Here is a 21595-nt window from a genome sequence, read left to right as displayed (position 1 = left end):
ATGGTCAGCTTCTGTTGTGGCTCTGTCTGCTCTGAACAGAGCTGTGGCCAAGGCCTCTGCCAGACCTGCTGCTGCCCCAGCTGCTGCCAGACCACCTGCTGCAAAACCACCCACTATCATCCCAGCTGCTGTGTGTCCAGGTGCTGCAGGCCCCGGTGCTGCCAGTCCCTGTGCTGCCAGCCCACCTGCTGCTGCCCCAGCTGTGGCATTTCTAGCTGCTGCCGCCCCAGCTGCTGTGTGGCCAGCTGCTCCAGGCCCAGCTGTTATAAACCCCAGTGCTGCCAGCCTTCCTGCTGCCACCCTTCTGCTGCACTTCTAGCTGCTGCCACCCCGGCTGCTGTGTGTCCAGCTGCTACCGTCCAGTCTGCTCCCAGACCACCTGCTGTGGCCCAGTCTCCTATGAATCCTCTTGCTATTGAACTTCATTCCTGACCACCAGCCCTGGTTCAACCACCATGTTGTCAGTGTACCAGTCATTCTCATTCCCCTTCTCCACTGGACCTGGCCTTGCTCTGATCCACCACTACATTTATGTAGCTCATTGTTCATTCCATCAAGCAACTATTTTAAAAGCAACAATTTAAATGAATATCTTACAAAACCTCCAACTTCTATGCTTGGTGTGCAGTCAGATGACCAGATATTTCACACTATTTCATTGGAACAGGCTTCTAAGCTTACAATTGCTGAGTGTGGCCTGGACTTTGCAATGAATTACGTCTGGTAGAGTAACTATATCTCAATAAATACTCTCTTGGTATCAAAAACATTTGTGACCTTTCAGTTCTTCTTAGTGTTGATTATTTATTTGGAAAATGGTTTGGGTTCCTATTGTATGGGCAATAACAAAAAAATTGATGTTATATGTATCAGCCAAAGCCTGTATTAGAGAAAATGCCAAATAATTCATTTTTTTATCCAAAACAGATTGCTCACTTTACCTGCCATCAAGTTTATTGAGACAAAACAAGAAGTCAATTTTTACTGTAATTAAATTAAGACCCAATTAGCAAGCTATTGGGCTCTGGGAATTGCATAAAATGAATGAGACCCACTTCTCATCCCTCAGGCAACTCACAATAAAATCGTGGATTTTTTTTTTTTTTGTGTGTGAGGGATGGGGTTTTTTAGATGGGGTTTCTCTCTTCTTTCCCAGGCTGGAGTGCAGTGGCATGATCTCAGCTCACGGCAACCTCTGCCTCCCAGGTTCAAGTGATTCTCTTGCCTCAGCCTCCCAAGTAGCTGGGATTACAGACATGAACCACCATGCCCGGGTAATTTTGTATTTTTAATATAGACGGGGTTTCTCCATGTTCATCAGGCTGGTCTCGAACCCCTGACCTGAGGTGATCCGCCTGTCTTGGCCTCCCAAAGTGCTGGTATTATAGGCGTGAGCCACCACGCCTGGACTGAAAGTTATTTTTCTTTCCTTTCCCTCTCCACTCAATTAATTCAATTAATCATGGATTTAATTTAAATGCATATGTCAAGGAGAGTATGTTTGTAATATTAGTGAGAAAAAGGACTCTTCTCTATTGAAGAAAAGTAATACATACGGAAGGATTGATTCATAGAAATAAAATGTGTCAATTCTGAAAATTCAGGGTAACATGCACAGGTCTCAAACACATAAGATTATGTGAAGGAGAATCAAATCACAGCCGACTGTTTATATCTTTATGAAGGGTAGTATTATTAAAAAGACATTTAAAAAATTATAGTCCTTTTAAGGAGGAGGGATATGTCAAGATTAATTCATGGTGAGTTCTATGGAAAAATAAGAGGCATAATTTTAGGCTGAAGCCATAGAGTCAGTGGGAAAATCAGCGAGCATGAGTGATGAAACACGTCACTATGGGAAAGAAAGTGATGGAAACCAAATTGGAATTGCAGTTGAGTTCTATTTTTGAGATGCTTCATTGACCCATTAATGATATTCATCCACTCATGCTCCGTTAAAGCTCCAGTTGCAGAGTTTGCATGCAGGTCTAACTATGAGACATGCAAAGTTTAGGGCTCACTACACATGACCTGGATCAAGTCACCCAGCTGCCTGTGTTTCCTTTATAACTTTGAGATTCCCTTTTGCATTGGGAGTTCAGCTCATATTGTATTTCCTGTGTCTTTTGAAGCCATTTCCTTCCATTTCAAAATGATATCAATCAAAATGATATCAGTAGGCTCAAGAGCTCTAGGCAAAACTTTTAGCTGAAGAGGAAAATAAAAAAGTAAAGCCAGCACAAAACTCAAAACAACATATTCGAAAATTGATATGGTAATGTGACATGAGAATCATATCTTTGGGCTCAGGCATCCTTTTCAATTTATTCCAGGACCATAAATGGTCTATACAAGCTGTTTCTCGTTTCAGTATTGCTTAAGTACCTAGGCCTGAGAAATCTATCAGAGCCTCAAACTAGTAATGATGCCTATTCTGTCATATCTGTATATTGCAAAACTATATTTGTTTTGTTCATTTCTATGATCTTTTCTATGGCACATACACATTTATAAATATGTTATCTTCATTTTTGAATTTTTTGAAAGACAGGATCTGGCTCTGTCACCTAAGCTGGAGTGCAGTGGCACCGTGTCAGCTCATTGCAAACTTCAACTCCATGGCTCAAGCCAACCTCCCCTAGCTACTTCAGCCTCCCAAGTAGCTAGGACCACAGGCATGCACCACCATGTCTAGCTAATTTTTGTATTTTTTGTAGAGGCAGGGTCTCACTATGTTGCCCAGGTTGGTCTCGAACTCCAGAGCTCAAGCAATCCACCCACCTTGGTCTCCCAAAGTGCTGGGATTACAGGTGCGAGCCACCATGCCCACTTTATTACCAGAAAATATAGGTATTGTTACCCCACTTTTTATTTTCCTACCACTTGTGTATTCTTTGCTATTTTTTATCCCCTACTACTTTTAGAATATATTTGAATCTTTTTAAATTTTATCAGCTTCATCTCTCAGAACCATTATTTTATGCATGACACCTATACTGTAATGGAATTCTTTATTTTGACTTATATTTCAGTCAATGGGAACATTTCTTAAAGGAATTTTAAAGGGAAGTTATATATCCCGAGTCCTTGAATCTATGAGGAAGTCTTTCCATTGCCTTCACACATGACCAATAGCTTGTGTGGATCAAAATAACAGGGTCTGGTTCTGTCACCTAAGCTGGAGTGTGGTGGCACCATTTCAGCTCAACTGCAAGCTCCAACTCCTGGACTCAAGCTGTCCTCCTGCCTCAGCCTCCCAAGTAGCTGGGACCACAGGCATGCCACAGTTTTTTTTGCCCTTCAATGCAGTTTAGGAGTGAATAAAATATTGAAAAATAAAATTAACCTTCAGGATTATTTAACATGCTTTGGAAACACAAAGAAAGAATCTCACCAACATCTGGAGCATGGGCACTAGTTTACTTCAGAAACACTTAAGGGGGAGTGTATATATGAGATACTAAGTCTAATTTTAACAGTTTAGTAATAGCAGCTCCTTAAAATGTCAGAAAATAAACTTTTATGTCCTCTTATCCTCTTTGAATCCATTATGATGCACCAACTTTTAAAAGGTGTTAAAAAAACAGAAACCCTCATCTTATTTTCTTAGGACAGGAGACAACAGCAGATAAGAAAGTGCAGCAAATTTGGGGCAAGAGCAATGGTGGTCAACTAAAGATAACAAAAGGAGCTACAACGTGAATGCATACAGAGAGAGTACCACAGAGTGTAAAGCTGGTTTTCCTTGAATCCTCAGAAAGGCTCAGAAGCCCGAGGCACCAGGTAATACTGAAGGCAGGGTAGGCAGAGGGCTGCTTCGACCCCTGGATCCCTACCCCACCCTACAAAGTTGGTCATTAGGCCTCCCCCACTTCCAACCAGGAGAAACAAGGGTTATTTTCCAGAAAATTTAGTGAGAGAGACTCCAGATTTGGGAATACTAGAGTGAACAAAAGTCAAGAATAGAACAGAAAACACTCATGCAGTGAAAATCTGAGCACTGTGCTCAGCATCCAGGACTCTGATGGCCATAAGCCTTCCAAGCAGGATATTGGAAGATTCTCCTCTAAAGAAACTAAACATATAAATCTTGACTTCCTTTTGGTGGATGAAGGGGAGGGGAGGTGAAGAGATCAATTAACAAGCCCTGCTGTCCACACAGAAATTTCAATTGGCTTTTTAGTGCCATGTTAACCAATATGCTGCAGACACTTGGAAAATGTCTCCAGCCTGACAATTCACACTAATTTAAAAAGAAAAAAAGAAAAAGGGGGAAAAACAAATTTGACAGGAAGAGAAAATACAGGGAGCAGAATAGAACTAAAAAATTATAAAACAAGAACTACTATACATAAAATACTCAAGAGAGCTAAGAGAAGAAATTCTCTTTGAAATAAAAACAAGATTCTAACAAACAGGAGCAGTCAGAGAATTCTAGTGAAACCTTGAGAATTAAAATGTGATAGAAAAAATTAGAAAAAAGTTCAGTAAAATGTTTGGAAGGTAAAGTAGAACAAGAAGTCAAATAATTTGTTCTCCTGTCTTGAAGATATGTAAAAAAAAATTATAAAAAGAAGTGAAAGAAATGGACATTAAAGAAAATATAATAACAAAGAGGATCAATTCGGGAGATCTACCACTCAAGAAAAATTTTAGAAAGACAGATGAGAAAACATAAGGAGTCAGGTGTAATGGTGGCCTGTGCCTATAATCCCAGTTACTTGGGAGGCTGAGGTGAGAGGGTCCCTTGGGCCCAGGAATTGAAGCCAGCCTGGGCAACATAGTGAAGTCTTGTCTCAAAAGGAAAAAAGAAGATGGGAAGGGAAGGGAGAAAGAAAGAAAGCAAGAGAGAATGAGAAAGAGAAAGAAAGAGAGAAAGAGAGAAAAGAAAGAAAGGAAAGAAAGAAAGAAAAAGAAGAAAGAAAAAAGAAAGAAAGAAGAAAGAAAGAAGAAAGAAAGAAAGAAAGAAGAAAGAAAGAAAGAAAGAAAGAAAGAAAGAAAGAAAGAAAGAAAGAAAGAAAAGGAAGGAAGGAAGATGGGAAGGAGGGAGGGAGGAAGGAAAGAAGGGAGGGAGGAAGGAAAGGAGAGAAAGAAAGAGAAAGAGGAAGGAAGGAAAAGAAAGAAAGAAGAGGAAGAAAGAAAGAAAGGAAGGAAGAGAGGAAGAAAAGGAAACAGAAAGAGGAAGGGAGGGAGGGAGGGAAAAAGGAAGGAAGGAAGGAAGAAAGGAAATACAAGGGAGAAAACTATCAAAGAAATAGTATAAGAAAATTTCTTTCAGAAGGGAGCTACAGATTAAAAGACCACCAGTGCTGAGAACAGTGAATGTAAGGCTCACATCAAGATACATCACTGTGAAATCTCAGAATATTAGGGATATGAAAATGGTACTAAAAGCATCCAATGAGGAAAATAATATGTGGTTCCCATACCAAGGTTCAGGAGGCAAAATGGCATCACACTTTTCAACATCAACACCAGAAGCCAGAAGACAATGGGAAATGCCTTAAAATTTCTCAGTGGGATGTTTTTTAGCCTAGAATTCCATGCCTGGCCAAACTACCAAATAGAAACAAAGGAATAGTAACGTTTTCAGATATGAAAAGTCCAAAAAAATCCTTATTGTCCCTGCACCCTTTCTAAAGTAACGTCTGGAGGATGTGCACCACCAAAATGAAGAAGAAGTTGACAAAGAGGAGAACATAGATTCAGAAAACAGGAATTTCAAGACAGAAAATCAGAACTGCATTCAAGGTAAATCCAAAAATGACAACCGTACAGCAAGCCTAGAAAGCAATCAGTGAAGAGGAGAACAGTAAGATGAGGGTTTTGGAGGAAGAACTCCAGGAAAAAGATATTTCTAAATGGTGTGGTTACACTACTACTTCCTGACTTTTAAAGTTTAGATATTATCTATTGGCCCACTGTTACGTGTGATGAGAATTTAGCTCTTACATCCCTCTCTATCCAACAGCCACCATTTTTCCTCTCCCTTTGTGTTCCAACTTCCCAACTGACCTGAGAATTCTAAAGTACTATCAAATGTAGTCTTTGAAAAGGTGCTCAACATCACTAATCATCAGGGAAGTGATAATGAAAACCACAATAAGATATTACCTCACGCCTGTTAGGATGGCTATTATCAAAAAGTCAAAAGATAAGTGTTGGCAAGGATGTGGTGTAAAGGGAACGGGAACTCTTTCTTTTTTTTTTTTTTTTTTGAGGCGGAGTCTCGCTCTGTCACCCAGGCTGGAGTGCAGTGGCGCGATCTCGGCTCACTGCAAGCTCCGCCTCCCAGGTTCATGCCATTCTTCTGCCTCAGCCTCTCCGAGTAGCTGGGACAACAGGCGCCCGCCACCACGCCTGGCTAATTTTTTTTTTTTTTTGTATTTTTAGTAGAGACGGGGTTTCACCATGGTCTCGATCTCCTGACCTCGTGATCCGCCCGCCTCGGCCTCCCAAAGTGCTGGAATTACAAGCGTGAGCCACCACGCCCAGCCATAAAGGGAACTCTTATACATTGTTGGTGGGAATGTAACTTGATGCAGCCATTATGGAAAACTGTATGGAGGGTCCTCAAAAAATTAAAAATAAAACTCACCTGTGAACCAGCAATTCCACTTCTGGATATATATCCAAAATAAATAAAATCACTATCTTGAAGATATCTGCACTTGTATGTACATTGCAGCATTATTCACAACTGCTAAGATACAGAAACATCTACGTGCCCATCCACAGATGAGTGAGTGGATAAAGAAAATGTGTATAAATGTCATTATTCACAATGCAATTCAGCCTTTAAAAAGAAGGAAATCCTATCATTTATAACAACATGGATGAACCCAGAGGACATTAAGCTAAGTGAAATAAGCTGGACACAGAAAGACCAATACTACATGATCTGACTTATATGGTGGTTGCCTGGGGTAGAATGAGGAAGAAATGGGTAGATGTTGGTCAAAGAGTATAAAGTTTCGGCTATCCAAAATGAGTAAGTTCTGGAAATTGAATGTATGGCGATGTGACTGTAGTTAACAATACTGTATTGTACACTTGAAGTTTGCTAGAACACAAGTATTTTCACCACAAAAAGAATAACTATGTGAGGTGATTGATATGTTAATTAGTTTGATTGTGGTCATCTATTTCACAATGTATATATATATCAAAGCATTATTTTGTACACCTTGAATATATGCAATTTTTACTTGTCAATTATATCTCCAAAAAGCTTTCAAAAAGCTAAAAATAAATTCAACAATATGAAACACATGAGGAGCATGCTAGCAGGATCTTAGAAGAGGGTAACTTAAGGGAGAGGTGGCTTGGGCAGAGAGCATCAGGAAAGGTTTGCTGGAGGAGGTAATAGCACCTAAGTCTTAAAGAACAAGTAGTATGGAAGTTCCTGCATAGTCTGTAGAACAGAATGAGAGAGGTCTCAACCATTGTTGAATAGATAAGTGAATGATGATCTACAGCTTTATAGGACTCCTAATTTCCGATTATATCAAACCCAACAAAGGCCTTCCAAAAGAACATTTCTGACCAATGTAAAGCTCATCTGCACACATGGACCTGCTACTGTGATCCCAACTGTGAGTTACACAGGGCTCTTCAAGGCCCTAAGCCAATCCTACATAACCCTGTGAATATTCTCAACATTGAAGACTGTGGCATCAGTGATTCACTTTTGCTCTATTCTATTCTTCTATTCTATTCTATTCTGTTCTGTTCTGTTCTGTTCTGTTCTGTTCTGTTCTGTTCTGTTCTGTTCTATTCTATTCTATTCTATTCCATTGGCATTATGCATTCCTGGGAGTATTGTGTGTTGGGGCAATAATTCATTACTTGACTGACATATTACCTGAAATTCTGATGATCAGGTTACATCATAGAAAAGAATTAGGACAATGTCCCGAATATCTCCTACACTTCTTAAATTTCTTGCTGTAATTTATCATCATACAACAAAATCTTATTAATTTGGGACATGTGCAGGCTAATTTTCCCTGGCCTGTACCCAGTGAAAATTGGCATCTTCCAAAAAATTCATGGGCAAATTGGGAAGGTAAATGTAATTATGGAAGATATATTTAACCTAGCATGAATGTACTTTGTGCTAATTGCAAGTGAATCATATTATTCTGTACTTGAGCCTTGAACCTCATCACTTAGAAGCATTCTTTAGCTATGATGCTTAATTATGTTTAAATGTATTGGGAACAAGCTAAATTACATTATTGTTTTATTTTATTTTTTAAGTTTTGAGGTACAAGTGTGACTTTGTTACATGCATAGATTGCATAATTAGCAAGTCAGGGCTTTTAGGCCATCATCACATGAGTAACATAAACTGTACTCATTAAGTAATTTCTCATTGTCAACCCCACTCTCACTCTCTAAGCTTTCTGAGTGTCCGTGGTCTATCATTCTACTCTCTATGTCCATGCGCACACATTATGTAGCCCCCATGTGTGAGAATATGCGATATTTGTCTCTCTGTGTCTGACTTGTTTCATTTAAGATAATGATCTCCAGTTCCATCCATGTTGCTACAAAATATATGATTTTATTATGATTTTATGGCAGAATAGCATTAAGTGACATTATTTTCTAAAGTCCAAGTCAACCAAATTAGTGTGGCCTGCACTTTGGGGCCATTATTAAGTAAAATGAGGGTTATTTGAAAGCAAGCACTGCATATCCTACAATACTGCAACAGTGAGTCTGGTAACTGAGGTAATTACTGGGGGATTAAAGGGTGGTCATGTATACAGTATGGACACAGGGAGGACATTTGTCCTAGGCAAGACAGAGCAGGATTGGTGATATTTCGTCATACAACTCAGAATGGCATGCAATTTAAAACTTACAAATTGTTTATTTCTGGAATCTTCCATTCACTATATTAGAACCATGGTTGACCATAAGTAACTGAAACTGTGGAAATTAAATCCACAGATAGGGAAGGACTACTGTAATGCTATGAAGAGAGCATTAAGGGTGATTCTGGTCAGGGCTCAGAAGAAAATAATAGCTGTAGGGAAAGTCTGAATCTTCTTATAGATTAGTTAGGTGGTTATGGCCAGAGTGCTGAGAGAAATATGGACAATAGAGGCTATTCTGATGAGATCTCAGACGGAAATGAGGAACAAAAATTGGAAACTGGAGTAAAGGCCATCCTTGTTACAAAGTGGCAAAGGACTTGATTGAATTATGTTCATGTCCAAGGGCTTTACGGAAGGCAGAGTTAAAGAAAGATGAACCAGTATATCGGGGGAAGAAATTTCCAAGAAAAATGTTGAAGGAGCTGCTTGGAGTCTGTGAACTGCGTATAGTAAAATGCAAGAGGAAAGAAATGATTTAAAGGTGGAATTCACAATTAAAAGGGAAACAGAAAGTATAGATGTAGAAAATGTGCAGCCTGACCATATAAAGAATGAAAAAGCATGCAAGGGTGTGGCCAAGTAATCCTTTGATACAAGGATTGATATGAATAGAAGGAAGCTAGGTGCTGTTCATCAAATCAATGGGAGAATGACTCTGAAGGCATTTCAGAGATTGTTGAAGCTATTCCTCCCATCGCAGGCTCCGAATGAGAGAATCTTGAGGTCAGAAAGGGCTTGGTACTCTCCACATTCTAGCACAGCGCCCCTTTGCTGCTCCAGTTGTGGCTCAAGCAGGCTTGGATGAAACTTGTGCTGCTGCTGCAGAGGGCACAAACTATAAGCCTTGGTGGCGTTCATGTAGTACTGACTATAGATACACAGGCTGCAGGAGTTGTGGGGCCATGGTGGTCCACCTAGGTTTGAAAGGATGTTTCTGACAGCCTGCCATAGGGGTGTAGCCACAGCAGAGAGGTCCTCTTAGAGCCATGCTCAGGAAAACAGGGGGTCAGAGCAGCCACTGAGACCCTAGAACTGTAGAACTATCAGCCTGCAATACTAGCCTGAGAGAGCTGCAGGCAGAGACTCCAATCAGATAGCTGCTGCATGGGCTGAGCCCAGTAAAGCCATGGGGCAGGGCTATCTGAAGGCATTTGGGGCCTAACACTATGTGCCCATGGCGGGCACATCCAGGAGGCAGCACATGGAGTCAAAGGTTATTCTCCAGTCTTAAGATTTAATGCTGTCTCCCCTGTTGGACTCATCTGGGGCCAGTTACCCTTTTTTTCTTTCCTGTTGCTCCCTTTTGGAATGGGCCTGTCTATCCTATGCCTCTTCCACCATTGGATTTTGGAACTAGCTAACTTCTTTAATAGGTTCACATATGGAGGAGAATTTGCCTCAGGATAAGCCCTGTGTTTAGTCTCATTCATATCAGATTTACATGACACTCTTAGATTTACATTTTGACTTTTAAGTTGGTGCTGGAACATGACTTTGGGACTATTGGGATAAAATGAATATATTTTGCCTATGAGAAGGACATGGATTTGGGGGGCCTAGGGTGGAATGCAATGGTTTGAATGTGTCCCTCAAAGTTCACGTGTTGGAAACTTGATCCTCAATGCAGCAGTGTTGGGAGGTGGGGCCTAACAGGAGATGTTTGGGTCATGGTGACACCACCCTCATGAGTGGATTAGTGTTGTTATCACAAGAGTAGGTTCCTTATGAAAGGATGACTTTGACTCCTTCTTTCTCTGTCTCACCCTCTCTTTTCCCTTCCACAATGGGATGACACGGTATTCCTGGTTATTTATAACCAAGTCTCATTCTATAAACGGAACCCTAACTTCCACAACTTTCCACATATGTTATTTATCAGGGGACATGTTACTTACCACATAAATAAGTGTAGTTTTCCTGAAATGAAACTCTGATCTCCTTGTTTGGAATGTTTTCCTCTCTTTTATCCAGAAGTCAAAAGATATATACATTTTTAAAGGACCTTACATGCTTCTATGTCATCAAAAAGCCTTCATTCACTCAACAAACATTTATTACCGGTCTTCTCTGTGCTGAGTATCATGGTAACAAAAAGAAACATCATAGCCCATGCCTTCAGGGTATTTGCATTGCATATGGGGGAATGAAAGAAGTAAATGTCTATGATACAGTAGAATGTATCAAATTATGAGCACAAGGCAGGAAATAATGATAAATGAATGGGGTAGCTTATCAGGAAAGATATTATTGAGTAGGAAATATTTAACTGGGTTTTGACACATGAGTAGGAGCTTGCAGAGTGGACAAGATGAAACATTCCAAGAAGTTGAAGCAGTTTCAGCAAGCTTAGCAAATTGCATTCTTTATCGCTTTCTTGGCTACACTAAGACATATTAGGCTTACTTTCTCTTTAATCTTGGACAAGTATTTTGTTTGTTTGTTTTAGCTTTTTAATGCTTCTTTTGAGTATTCTGCTAAAAGAGTAATAAGAATGTACACTACTTTATAAGGTTGTAATAAAGAGTGAAAATGAAATAAATATAAGATATTTAGCACAATCTCTGGTACATAGTCAATACTTCACAAGTAATATACATACACTGAGGGTGTGTACAACTTATCCACATACTATACATTTTTATTTTAGTTCTTTAACGAACATAATTGTAATTCTTTTCATTTTTCCAAATTCTGTTTCCTATGCATGTGTCTTATAAAAGTACCTGCAGGAAAAAGAGGAGGGTTTATCTGTTCTATACCCAGAGTACCCAATAGAATGTCTTGGATGAATATTATTGAAGGCTTAATAATTCTAAATATTGTTTACATATAACAAATGCTTTTGTCAATGAAAAATCCATCATGCAATTTTGATGATCAAAGATAAATCAAAACTTCCTACTCTTAATGCCTATACTGTAAGACATCCAGAAAAATGTGTTTTTACTCCTTAAAGGCAATGAGTCATGGCTAAGTACTTTCACTTGGAGTGGTGGAATGAGATCTGACACAGTGTTTATAACTTCCTTGGGATCTGAGCATCTCCCCAGCCATTCAAGAAGCACACATGGAATCAGAGTCATCTTCATTATAGATGGGACATCCTTCTCCCAAATGAGTCCTTCCTTCTAATTCCTTTCCAACATTTCATCTGACCAGGACATTCTTTGACAACAAAAGACACATTTACATTGTAAAAATTGTCCCCCATGATTTGCTGAGAGTAATCTACAGGTAGGAGGGAGAATCACATTTAGAAATAAAGTGTCAGGGTCATGTGACCAGTGCTTTGTAAAAGACACTGCATAGACCAGGGACAAAGGTGACCCCCACTAAGGAAGAAATATGACAAGCATTTCCAATAGAAACACAGGAGCACAGCAGGAAAAGGAAATGGGTTATTTTCTCTCATTTGGAGTATTTAACTAGAAACACACAATTATGTAATTACATGATTAAGTTTTCCACGTGGTAAATAATAACAAGGAAATAATGACGTGATGGCAATGGGCCTTCAGCAGGGTATAAAGGAGGCTATGGACCCAGAAGACCTCCAAACCCAAGAACTTCACTCTCTTGGAAACCCACCCAGATCCTCCCCGTTCTGACACCATGGTCAACTCCTGTTGTGGCTCCGTGTGCTCTGACCAGGGCTGCGGCCAAGACCTCTGTCAGGAGACTTGCTGCCACCCCAACTGCTGTGAGACCACCTGCTGCAGGACCACCTGCTGCCGCCCCAGCTGCTGTGTATCCAGCTGCTGCAGGCCCCGGTGCTGCCAATCGGTATGCTGCCAACCCACCTGCTGTCGCCCCAGCTGCTGTCAGACCACCTGTTGCAGGACCACCTGCTACCGCCCCAGCTGTTGTGTGTCCAGCTGCTGCAGGCCCCAGTACTGCCAGTCTGTGTGCTGCCAACCCACCTGCTGTCGCCCCAGCTGCTGTCAGACAACCTGCTGCCGCCCCAGGTGCTGCATCTCCAGCTGCTGCCGCCCCAGGTGCTGCATCTCCAGCTGCTGCCGCCCCAGCTGCTGTGTGTCCAGCTGCTGCAAGCCTCAGTGCTGCCAGTCTGTGTGCTGCCAGCCCATCTGCTGCCGCCCCAGCTGCTGCATCTCCAGCTGCTGCCGCCCCTCTTGCTGTGAATCCAGCTGCTGCCACCCCTGCTGCTGCCTGCGTCCAGTCTGTGGCCGAGTCTCCTGCCACACCACTTGCTATCGCCCAACCTGTGTCATCTCCACCTGCCCCCGCCCCTTGTGCTGTGCCTCCTCTTGCTGCTGAGCCCACTGCCCTGACTCATCTCCCCCTTCACTACTGGCCCACAGATGTAGACCCTTCTACTTTGCTGACTATTAGGACACATGGAGTGGGGTTGATGTCATTCAATAGGATGGACCTCATGTTTGCAATGAGCCCATCACCATTTCACTGACTCTTTGAGAACATTCTGGTTCATTTTAAACTCCCTCTTGCTTTCTTTTTCTTCCAGTGGTGGCACCAAATGTGAATTAATTTGTAATCCACTAGCTAATAAATTATTCCAATCCTCTAATTTCCTCATTTTCTTTATCACTTTGAGGTACCTATTCTTCTTCTCAGTGAGGTAGACATTATCTGCAGGACCAGTTTTGTCACTGAGGTTGCACCCTCAGATCCAGCCACCCAGTTATATTCTGTGTTCTGCTAGTGTGAATTTCTTATGCTTTGTTGCATCTCTGCTTTCTAATAAACTTTTCTGCACGTAAGAATTCATTGGTATCATTCTCTGTTGCTTTCATAATTATTTTACTGATTCCCTGGCAATTATATTTTACAGAAAGACACAGGAAGAGCAACCCATGTTGAAATCACTTTGAAGATACATGCTATATTGAATATAGATAATTTAAGGTATTGGAATAGAAGTGTTGTGTGTATATGTGTGTGCGTGTGTGTGTATGTGTGCACATGTGTCTTAATATCCTAAATTAAGACAGATTTAATTCATGCCTTAGCTCTTGGAACACATTTTATCTTTAACACATTATATCTCATAATACTATCGTCCCTATTTTGACAAAAAAGATAAAACCAAATTTCTGAAAATTAGACACCAATGAAAGAAGGGAAATCTTCTATAAAGAATTTCATGTACTGAATTCATTTCACTCAATAAACAACATTTTGGAATTTATAATCAAAAAGTGGGCTTTATTTCCCAGTGAGTTCCGCTGAGACAAAAAAGCATATTGAGCTGTATTTCATCTGGATAGCATAGTATATTGCTGAGTGTGGTCTCTGCGGGTTTACATTATAATTTAAACAACTCCACACTTAACATTTTAATATATATAAACCCAGAAAGGCTGAAAATTTCAAGGCTCACTTTTCAAGAATTATTTTATTGGAATTAGTTCACAGCCTTGAGTAGGTCGCAGCTGGGGTGCATATCCTAATTAGAATGTCCAACAGAGGTGCCTTCATTTGAATCTGAAAGAATATGGCAAATGATTATAACTTGGCATTCTAGTAGGAGCACCTGCTCTTGATGTTTTTACTTTTATTTGAATATTACCAGCTCTGAAGTGGCCCTAAGCTATTGAGCCAATCAAGTTTAAGATGATTTCTTCAGATATCATTGATAAGCTTCACATTTTTTCAGATGCTTTAAGAAAAATGTTGCTCAGATCTTAATCATAGAGTTATGATGCCTTCTTAAACATGAGGGAGGATAAATAAGGTTAGAAGGCTGTGAAAGGAAAATAAATATTGGGGACCCCAAATCACTAAGCTATAGGGAAAAGGCAAACTGGGAACTGCTTAGGACAAACCTGCCTCTCATTCTATTCAAAGTCACCCCTCTGCTCACTGAGATAAATGCATATCTGATTGCCTCCTTGGAAAAGGCTAATCAGAAACTCAAAAGAAAGCAACTATTTGTCTCTTATATACCTATGATCTGGAAGCCGCCTCCGAGCTTTGAGTTGTCCCGCCTTTCCTTCGAGTTGTCTTGCCTTTTCTGGACCAAATCTGTGTTCATCTTACATACGTTGATTGATGTCTCATGTCTCCCTAAAATGTATAAAACAAAAGTGTGATCTGACCTCCTTACACACATGTCGTCAGGACTTCCTGAGGCTGTGTTACTGGAGTATCCTCAACCTTGGCAAAATAAACTTTCTCAGTTAACTGAGATCTGTCTCAGATTTTCAAGGTTAACATTTTGGTAATTGTGAAGGGATTCCAAGTGGAGATGCCCCTGACCTTTGACAAATATCCTGTTGGTGACTGGGAATAGCATGAGCTAACTTTATGGCTCAAACCAATAGGACAATTTGCTGAGGTCTGGGAGCACCCTCCCCAAAGAATCCCTGATCTCCCAAAATTTGGTGAAGATCTAAAGTTTATTTTGCTGTACAACTGCCCCACCTATTTTTGTTTTTGGAGTTTTACTTGCTTACTTGCCTTCCTTATGAGGAAGGCAAGATTTACTTTTACTTCCTTTACAAGGAAGGCAATATTTCCTGCTTCCATGATGATGAAAGGCATGTAGAGTTTGAGCTCACCCCCAGCAGGGAAGACCAGTTTGAGTTTTTTTCCTGCTTCTAGGATGGTAGAAGGCAGCCTTCAGCCTGAGAGCCATCCCTAGGTAAGTAGCTGAACTGGGGCTTTGTCTGGGCTAAAGTTTAACAGACAGATGGTCTTATTTTCTCCTTATCATTAGAGTGCTTGGTGATCCTATTGTTGGAATTTTTTGTTGTTTGTTTTGGTCTTTCTCCCAATCAGACTTGACCAACTCTACCTGACTTGGTCAAATCCAAGTGAGAATTCAAAATTAAGTGTAACAAAGCCTGTCTAATTTGGCTAAAATTCCTTGCAGCTGCAAAAGAAGAAAACAAACAAAAAGAATCAAAAAACCATGCACTTTGTTTCTGTGTTTGCTTCCTGTCCCACAAGGGGGTCAGGAAAACATCCTGCTTCAGTTCCATCAAAGCCAATTTAAAAGCTTATGCAAAAAAAATTATTACTATGGCTACGCTGTATACAAATAATCAGGTCAAGTATAATAAAGAAAATCAGCCCTGCCATGATTTGTCTTTAGTAAAAATGGGAAACGGGAGAGAGAATTGTTTCAAAAAATGATAGTACACCTGTTGTTAGATTCTAGTCTTGCCTAATGTTTTTCCATTTTTATTATTTTCTACAGTTTGGACTGAATTCTAATTTTTCTTGGCTACAAGCCTTCAAAAGATTGTTTTCAGTTTTTTTTTCTTCTTCTTTCCCCCATTTTTCCTAATTTGGAGTCACTGAAAACTCATCTGTGCTTTTGTAAAGCCCTGCGAACTGAAGCTAGAGAATTTAAACTTCAGAAGAAAATACCAGGAACCTATTTACATACATAAGCCACTTTCATAGCTGCCTACTGATGTATGCACTTCAGAGTAATGTGGCCCATATTGATTTTCCAGGATTGTTCTTTTGTTTATTTTTGTTTTTCTCCCTTCCTTCCCCTATTTTCTCTTCATAGGACATGAAACTTCACAGCTGGCTAAAAATGAACTTTCCTAATAACTCAGGAATTATCTCTCTAGGAATAAACAATCCCAACCGTGAGATAGCAGATGAAACTTGAGACCAAAGACTGACTTTCTTCTGAAATGCTTTCTCAAAAAGATTTTTAAGAAGAAAAGGGGGGAAATGTAAAAGGAAAATAAACCCTGGGGCCCTGAAATCACTAAGGTAAAGGGGAAAGTCAAGCTGGGAACTGCTTAGGGCAAACCTGCCTCCCATTCTGTTCAAAGTCACTCCTCTGCTCGCTAAGTTAAATGCATATCTGATTGCCTCCTTTGGAAAGGCCAATCAGAAACTCTAAAGAAAGCAGCCATTTGTCTCTTATCTACCTATGAGCTGGAAGCCCCTCCCCGCTTAGAGTTGTCTCGCCTTTTCTGGACCGAATCAATGTTCATCTTACATATGTTGATTGATGTCTCATGTCTTCCTAAAACGTATAAAACCAAGCTGTGCTCTGACCACTTTGGGCACATGTCTTCAGAACCTCCTGAGGCTGTGTCACAGGTGTACATCCCCAACCTTGGCAAAATAAACTTTCTAAATTAACTGAGACCTGTCTCAGATTTTGGGGGTTCACAAGGCCACACTGACTTGTCCCCTGTGTGAAGCCCAGCAGGAGCCTTTCACAGCAGGCTTGTTTCACTTGCACCTTTGTGCATCAGCACCTAACTCTTTCGCAAGATAAGGGGTCCTACAGAATACCAGCAGACAACCAGAGGGTTACAAGTTCCTGATACCTAGTACAACCTGGGAAAGAGAGCAAAAGCCCTTTATTCCTGATGTAGCTTCCCCAATCTCTAGCCAGTTTGCACTAAAAGCCCAAGAAACTATTAACTACAAATTCCTTCCTGGGATGGGTGGGTGGGTGGGAGGGTGGGCAGGGACTTCGCTGGGGTCCTGCATGCACAGCTAGGCTCAAGGTTCAGCTTATAGTAAACTTTTCCTCATTTTAATAGTAAAAACAACCACAACAAGAAAAACACCCCTAGGTGGAGATTTCATATGCTAATGATACATGCGATGGGTGTTAGACCCATGTGGATCCTGAGCACATGTGCCAACCGCAGGTCTGCCTTTGCATACTTGACCTCGCCAGTATTTTTTGATTATGTATGTGTAGCTCCCATAAAAGGAATCCCTCTTACAGCACTAGCTGCTGTCTCTCCCATTGAGCAGCCCACTCTGCCTCTCAATGGGTACTTTTGCTTTGCAACAAACTTCTTCCCTTACTCCTACTTTGGATTGGCCCTCAAATTCTTTTGCACAGCAAATTCAAGAACCTGAACTGGTCCACCGACAACAAAATAACAAAATTCCCTTATATAACATTTGGAGTCTGCCTTAACTGATTTGAATCAAGATGGAATGCAATAGGATGAGATGTGCCTTTTGAATGACACAGAAGAGTGAGGAGTATTACCATTGAGAGGTGACAGCGTGCTGGCAGTCCTCACAGCCCTCGCTGGCTCTCCTCACAGCCCTCCCTGGTTCTCGGCGCCTCCTCTGCCTGGGCTCCCACTTTGGCAGCACTTGAGGAGCACTTCAGCCCACCGCTGCACTGTGGGAGCCCCTTTCTGGGCTGGCCAAGGCAGGAGCCGGCTCCCTCAGCTTGCAGGGAGGTGTGGAGGGAGAGGCGTGAGCGGGAACCGGGGCTGCACGTGGCACTTGTGGGCCAGCTGGAGTTCCGGGTGGGCATGGGCTTGGCGGCCTGCACTTGGAGCAGCCAGCCGGCCCTGCAGACCCCGGGCAATGAACGACTTAGCACCCGGGCCAGCGGCTGCGGAGGGTGTACTGGGTCCCCCAGCAGTGCCAGCGCACCGGCGCTGTGCTCGATTTCTCACCGGACCTTAGCTGCCTTCCTGCGGGGCAGGGCTCGGGACCTGCAGTCCGCCATGCCTGAGCCTCCCACCCCCTCCATGGGCTCCTGTGCGGCCCGAGCCTCTCTGACAAGCGCCACCCCCTGCTCCACGGCGCCCAGTCCCATCGACCACCCAAGGGCTGAGGAGTGCGAGCACACAGCATGGGACTGGCAGGCAGCTCCACCTGCAGCCCTGGTGCAGGATCCACTGGGTGAAGCCAGCTGGGATCCTGAGTCTGGTGGAGATGGGGAGAACCTTTATGTCTAGCTCAGGGATTGTAAATACACCAATCAGCACCCTATTTCTAGCTCAGGGTCTGTGAATGCACCAATGGACACTCTGTATCTAGCTGCTCTGGTGGGGCCTTGGAGAACCTTTATGTCTAGCTCAGGGATTGTAAATACACCAATTGGTATTCTGTAGCTCAAGGTTTGTAAACACACCAATCAGCACCCTGTGTCTAGCTCAGGGTGGGGCCTTGGAGAACCTTTATGTCTAGCTCAGGGATTGTAAATACACCAATTGGTATTCTGTAGCTCAAGGTTTGTAAACACACCAATCAGCACCCTGTGTCTAGCTCAGGGTTAGTGAATGCACCAATCGACACTCTGTATCTAGCTGCTCTGGCAGGGCCTTGGAGAACCTTTGTGTTGATACTCTGTATCCAACTGATCTGATGGGGACGTGGAGAACTTTTATGTCTAGCTCAGGGATTGTAAATGCACCGATCAGCACCCTGTCAAAACAGACTACTGGGCTCTACCAATCAGCAGGACTTGGGTGGGGCCAGATAAGAGAATAAAAGCAGGCTGCCCCAGCCAGCAGTGGCAACCCTCTCGGGTCCCCTTCCACACTGTGGAAGCTTTGTTCTTTCGCTCTTTGCAATAAATCTTGCTACTGCTCACTCTTTGGGTCCACACTGCCTTAAGAGCTGTAACACTCACCGAGAAGGTCTGCAGCTTCACTCCTGAGCCAGCGAGACCACGAACCCACCAGAAGGAAGAAACTCTGAACACATGCGAACATCAGAAGGAACAAACTCCAGACGCACCACCTTAAGAGCTGTAACACTCACCGCGAGGGTCCGCAGCTTCATTCTTGAAGTCAGTGAGACCAAGAACCCACCAATTCCGGACACACCATGGTATCATAAGTTCTAAAATCATGGATGAACTTATAAACAACAATACTGGGGGCTTTACCTATCCCAAGCCATTCCATATATCACATTGAAACAATCAACAGCTTTTATTTTATTTTAGTTTATGTGTGACATGGGAGCAGTTTGGCACTATTAGTTCATACCTGAAGTCTTACTTTGGAATCATGCTTTGAGAATCCCCTTCTACTGCATTCCCACCTCACCCCCATGAATCAGTAAATTCAGTGAAAATTATCACAAAAAATGCAAAAAACAATAAAAGATTTCTAAATGAAAAGTTTAATACAATATATTTTGTGAACACAATAAAGATAAAGAACTAATAAAATAGAAAAATTCTGGCAAATTCGAACAAACAGAGACAGAAAGAGAGAACAGGGAGAAAGCAGGAGAGCTTGGAAGGGGCAGCCTCCTCCCATTACAAGAGAAAAGAATGACTGAAAGGCTGACAGACAAATAATGTTTGAAAGGGAGATAATGTCTACCTCATTGGGAAGGATATTCTGTAGGCTCAAAATGATTTTAAAAATGAGGAATTTAGAGGATTGGAATAATTTCTTAGCTAGTGGATTACAAATTAATTCGTATTTGGTGCCATGACTGGAAGAAAAAGAAAGCAAGGGAGGGAGTTTAAAATGAACCAGAATATCTTCACAGAGTCAGCGGGATGGTGATGGGCTCATTGGAAACATGAGGTCCACCCTGCTGAATGACATCAATCCCACTCCATGTGTCCTAATAGTCAGCACAGAAGAATCGTCTACATCTGTGGGCTTGCGGTGAAGGGAGAGATGAGCCAGGGTACTGGGCTCAGCAGCAAGAGGAGGCACAGCACAAGGGGCGGGGGCAGGTGGAGATGACACAGGTTGGGCGATAGCAAGTGGTGTGGCAGGAGACTCGGCCACAGACTGGACGCAGGCAGCAGCAGGGGCGGCAGCAGCTGGATTCACAGCAAGAGGGGTGGCAGCTGCTGGAGATGCAGCAGCTGGGGCGGCAGCAGGTGGGCTGGCAGCACACAGACTGGCAGCACTGGGGCCTGCAGCAGCTGGACACACAGCAGCTGGGGCGACAGCAGCTGGAGATGCAGCAGCTGGGGCGGCAGCAGGTGGGCTGGCAGCACACAGACTGGCAGCACTGGGGCCTGCAGCAGCTGGACACACAGCAGCTGGGGCGACAGCAGCTGGAGATGCAGCATCTGGGGCGGCAGCAGGTGGGCTGGCAGCACACAGACTGGCAGCACTGGGGCCTGCAGCAGCTGGACACACAGCAGCTGGGGCGGCAGCAGCTGGAGATGCAGCACCTGGGGCGGCAGCAGCTGGAGATGCAGCACCTGGGGCGGCAGCAGGTTGTCTGACAGCAGCTGGGGCGACAGCAGGTGGGTTGGCAGCACACAGACTGGCAGCACTGGGGCCTGCAGCAGCTGGACACACAGCAGCTGGGGCGGTAGCAGGTGGTCCTACAACAGGTGGTCTGACAGCAGCTGGGGCGGCAGCAGGTGGGCTGGCAGCACACAGACTGGCAGCACTGGGGCCTGCAGCAGCTGGACACACAGCAGCTGGGGCGGTAGCAGGTGGTCCTGCAACAGGTGGTCTGACAGCAGCTGGGGCGGCAGCAGGTGGGTTGGCAGCATACCGATTGGCAGCACTGGGGCCTGCAGCAGCTGGATACACAGCAGCTGGGGCGACAGCAGGTGGTCCTGCAACAGGTGGTCTCACAGCAGCTGGGATGGCAGCAGGTCTCCTGGCAGAGGTCTTGGCCACAGCCTTGGTCAGAGCACACGGAGCCACAACAGGAGTTGACCATGGTGTCAGAGGGTGAAGGATCTAGTTGGGTTTCTAGGAGAGTGAAGTTCTTGTGTTTGGGAGTCTCCTGGGTCCATAGCCCCTTTATACCCTCCTGAAGGCCTGTTGCCACCACGTCATTATTTCCTTGTTATTATTTACCTACTGGGAAAATTAATCATGTAATTACATCATTGTGTATTTCCAGTTAAATACTCCAAAACAGAGAAAATAACCCATTTCCTTTTCCTGCTGTGCTCCTGTGTTTCCATTGGAAATGCTTGTCATATTTCTTCATTAGTGGGGGGTCACCTTTGTCCCTGGTCTATGCAGTGTCTTTTACAAAGCACTGGTCACAGG

General features: G+C 42.9%; 2 protein-coding genes and 1 pseudogene across 17 annotated transcripts; 2 read left to right on the top strand and 1 right to left on the bottom strand.

Moving 5' to 3' along the window:
• On the top strand, positions 1-419 carry LOC100605510 (annotated as a pseudogene).
• A 12081-nt stretch (positions 420-12500) lies between these two features.
• LOC100593988 (keratin-associated protein 4-9-like) lies at positions 12501-13630 on the top strand. Of its 4 annotated transcripts, none has more exons than XM_004091387.1 (2): positions 12501-12853; positions 12884-13630. In XM_004091387.1, exons 1-2 carry the CDS (start codon positions 12501-12503, stop codon positions 13161-13163), a joined length of 633 nt encoding a protein of 210 aa, XP_004091435.1. In that variant the 3' UTR covers positions 13164-13630. The 4 variants fall into 4 exon arrangements, with proteins under 4 accessions (XP_004091435.1, XP_004091436.1, XP_003278340.2 ...); XM_004091388.1 differs by having other exon boundaries at positions 12501-12718; positions 12869-13163; XM_003278292.2 differs by having other exon boundaries at positions 12914-13163.
• A 6087-nt stretch (positions 13631-19717) lies between these two features.
• LOC100593409 (keratin-associated protein 4-7) lies at positions 19718-21257 on the bottom strand. Of its 13 annotated transcripts, none has more exons than XM_012497554.2 (4): positions 21050-21257; positions 20785-20821; positions 20485-20739; positions 20265-20394 (listed from the first exon to the last, which is right to left on the bottom strand). In XM_012497554.2, exons 1-4 carry the CDS (start codon positions 21255-21257, stop codon positions 20265-20267), a joined length of 630 nt encoding a protein of 209 aa, XP_012353008.1. The 13 variants fall into 13 exon arrangements, with proteins under 13 accessions (XP_012353004.1, XP_012353005.1, XP_030664068.1 ...); XM_030808207.1 differs by having other exon boundaries at positions 20485-20754; positions 20785-20951; positions 21192-21257; XM_012497553.1 differs by having other exon boundaries at positions 20265-20514; positions 20755-20985; positions 21106-21257.
• Between the last annotated feature and the right edge of the window lie 338 nt (positions 21258-21595).

The sequence above is a fragment of the Nomascus leucogenys genome, unplaced genomic scaffold (genome assembly GCF_006542625.1).
Source record: "Nomascus leucogenys isolate Asia unplaced genomic scaffold, Asia_NLE_v1 Super-Scaffold_285, whole genome shotgun sequence".
NCBI lineage: Eukaryota > Metazoa > Chordata > Mammalia > Primates > Hylobatidae > Nomascus > Nomascus leucogenys.
Note: the sequence above shows the minus strand (reverse complement) of the source record. Positions and strands in the feature narration are given on the sequence as shown.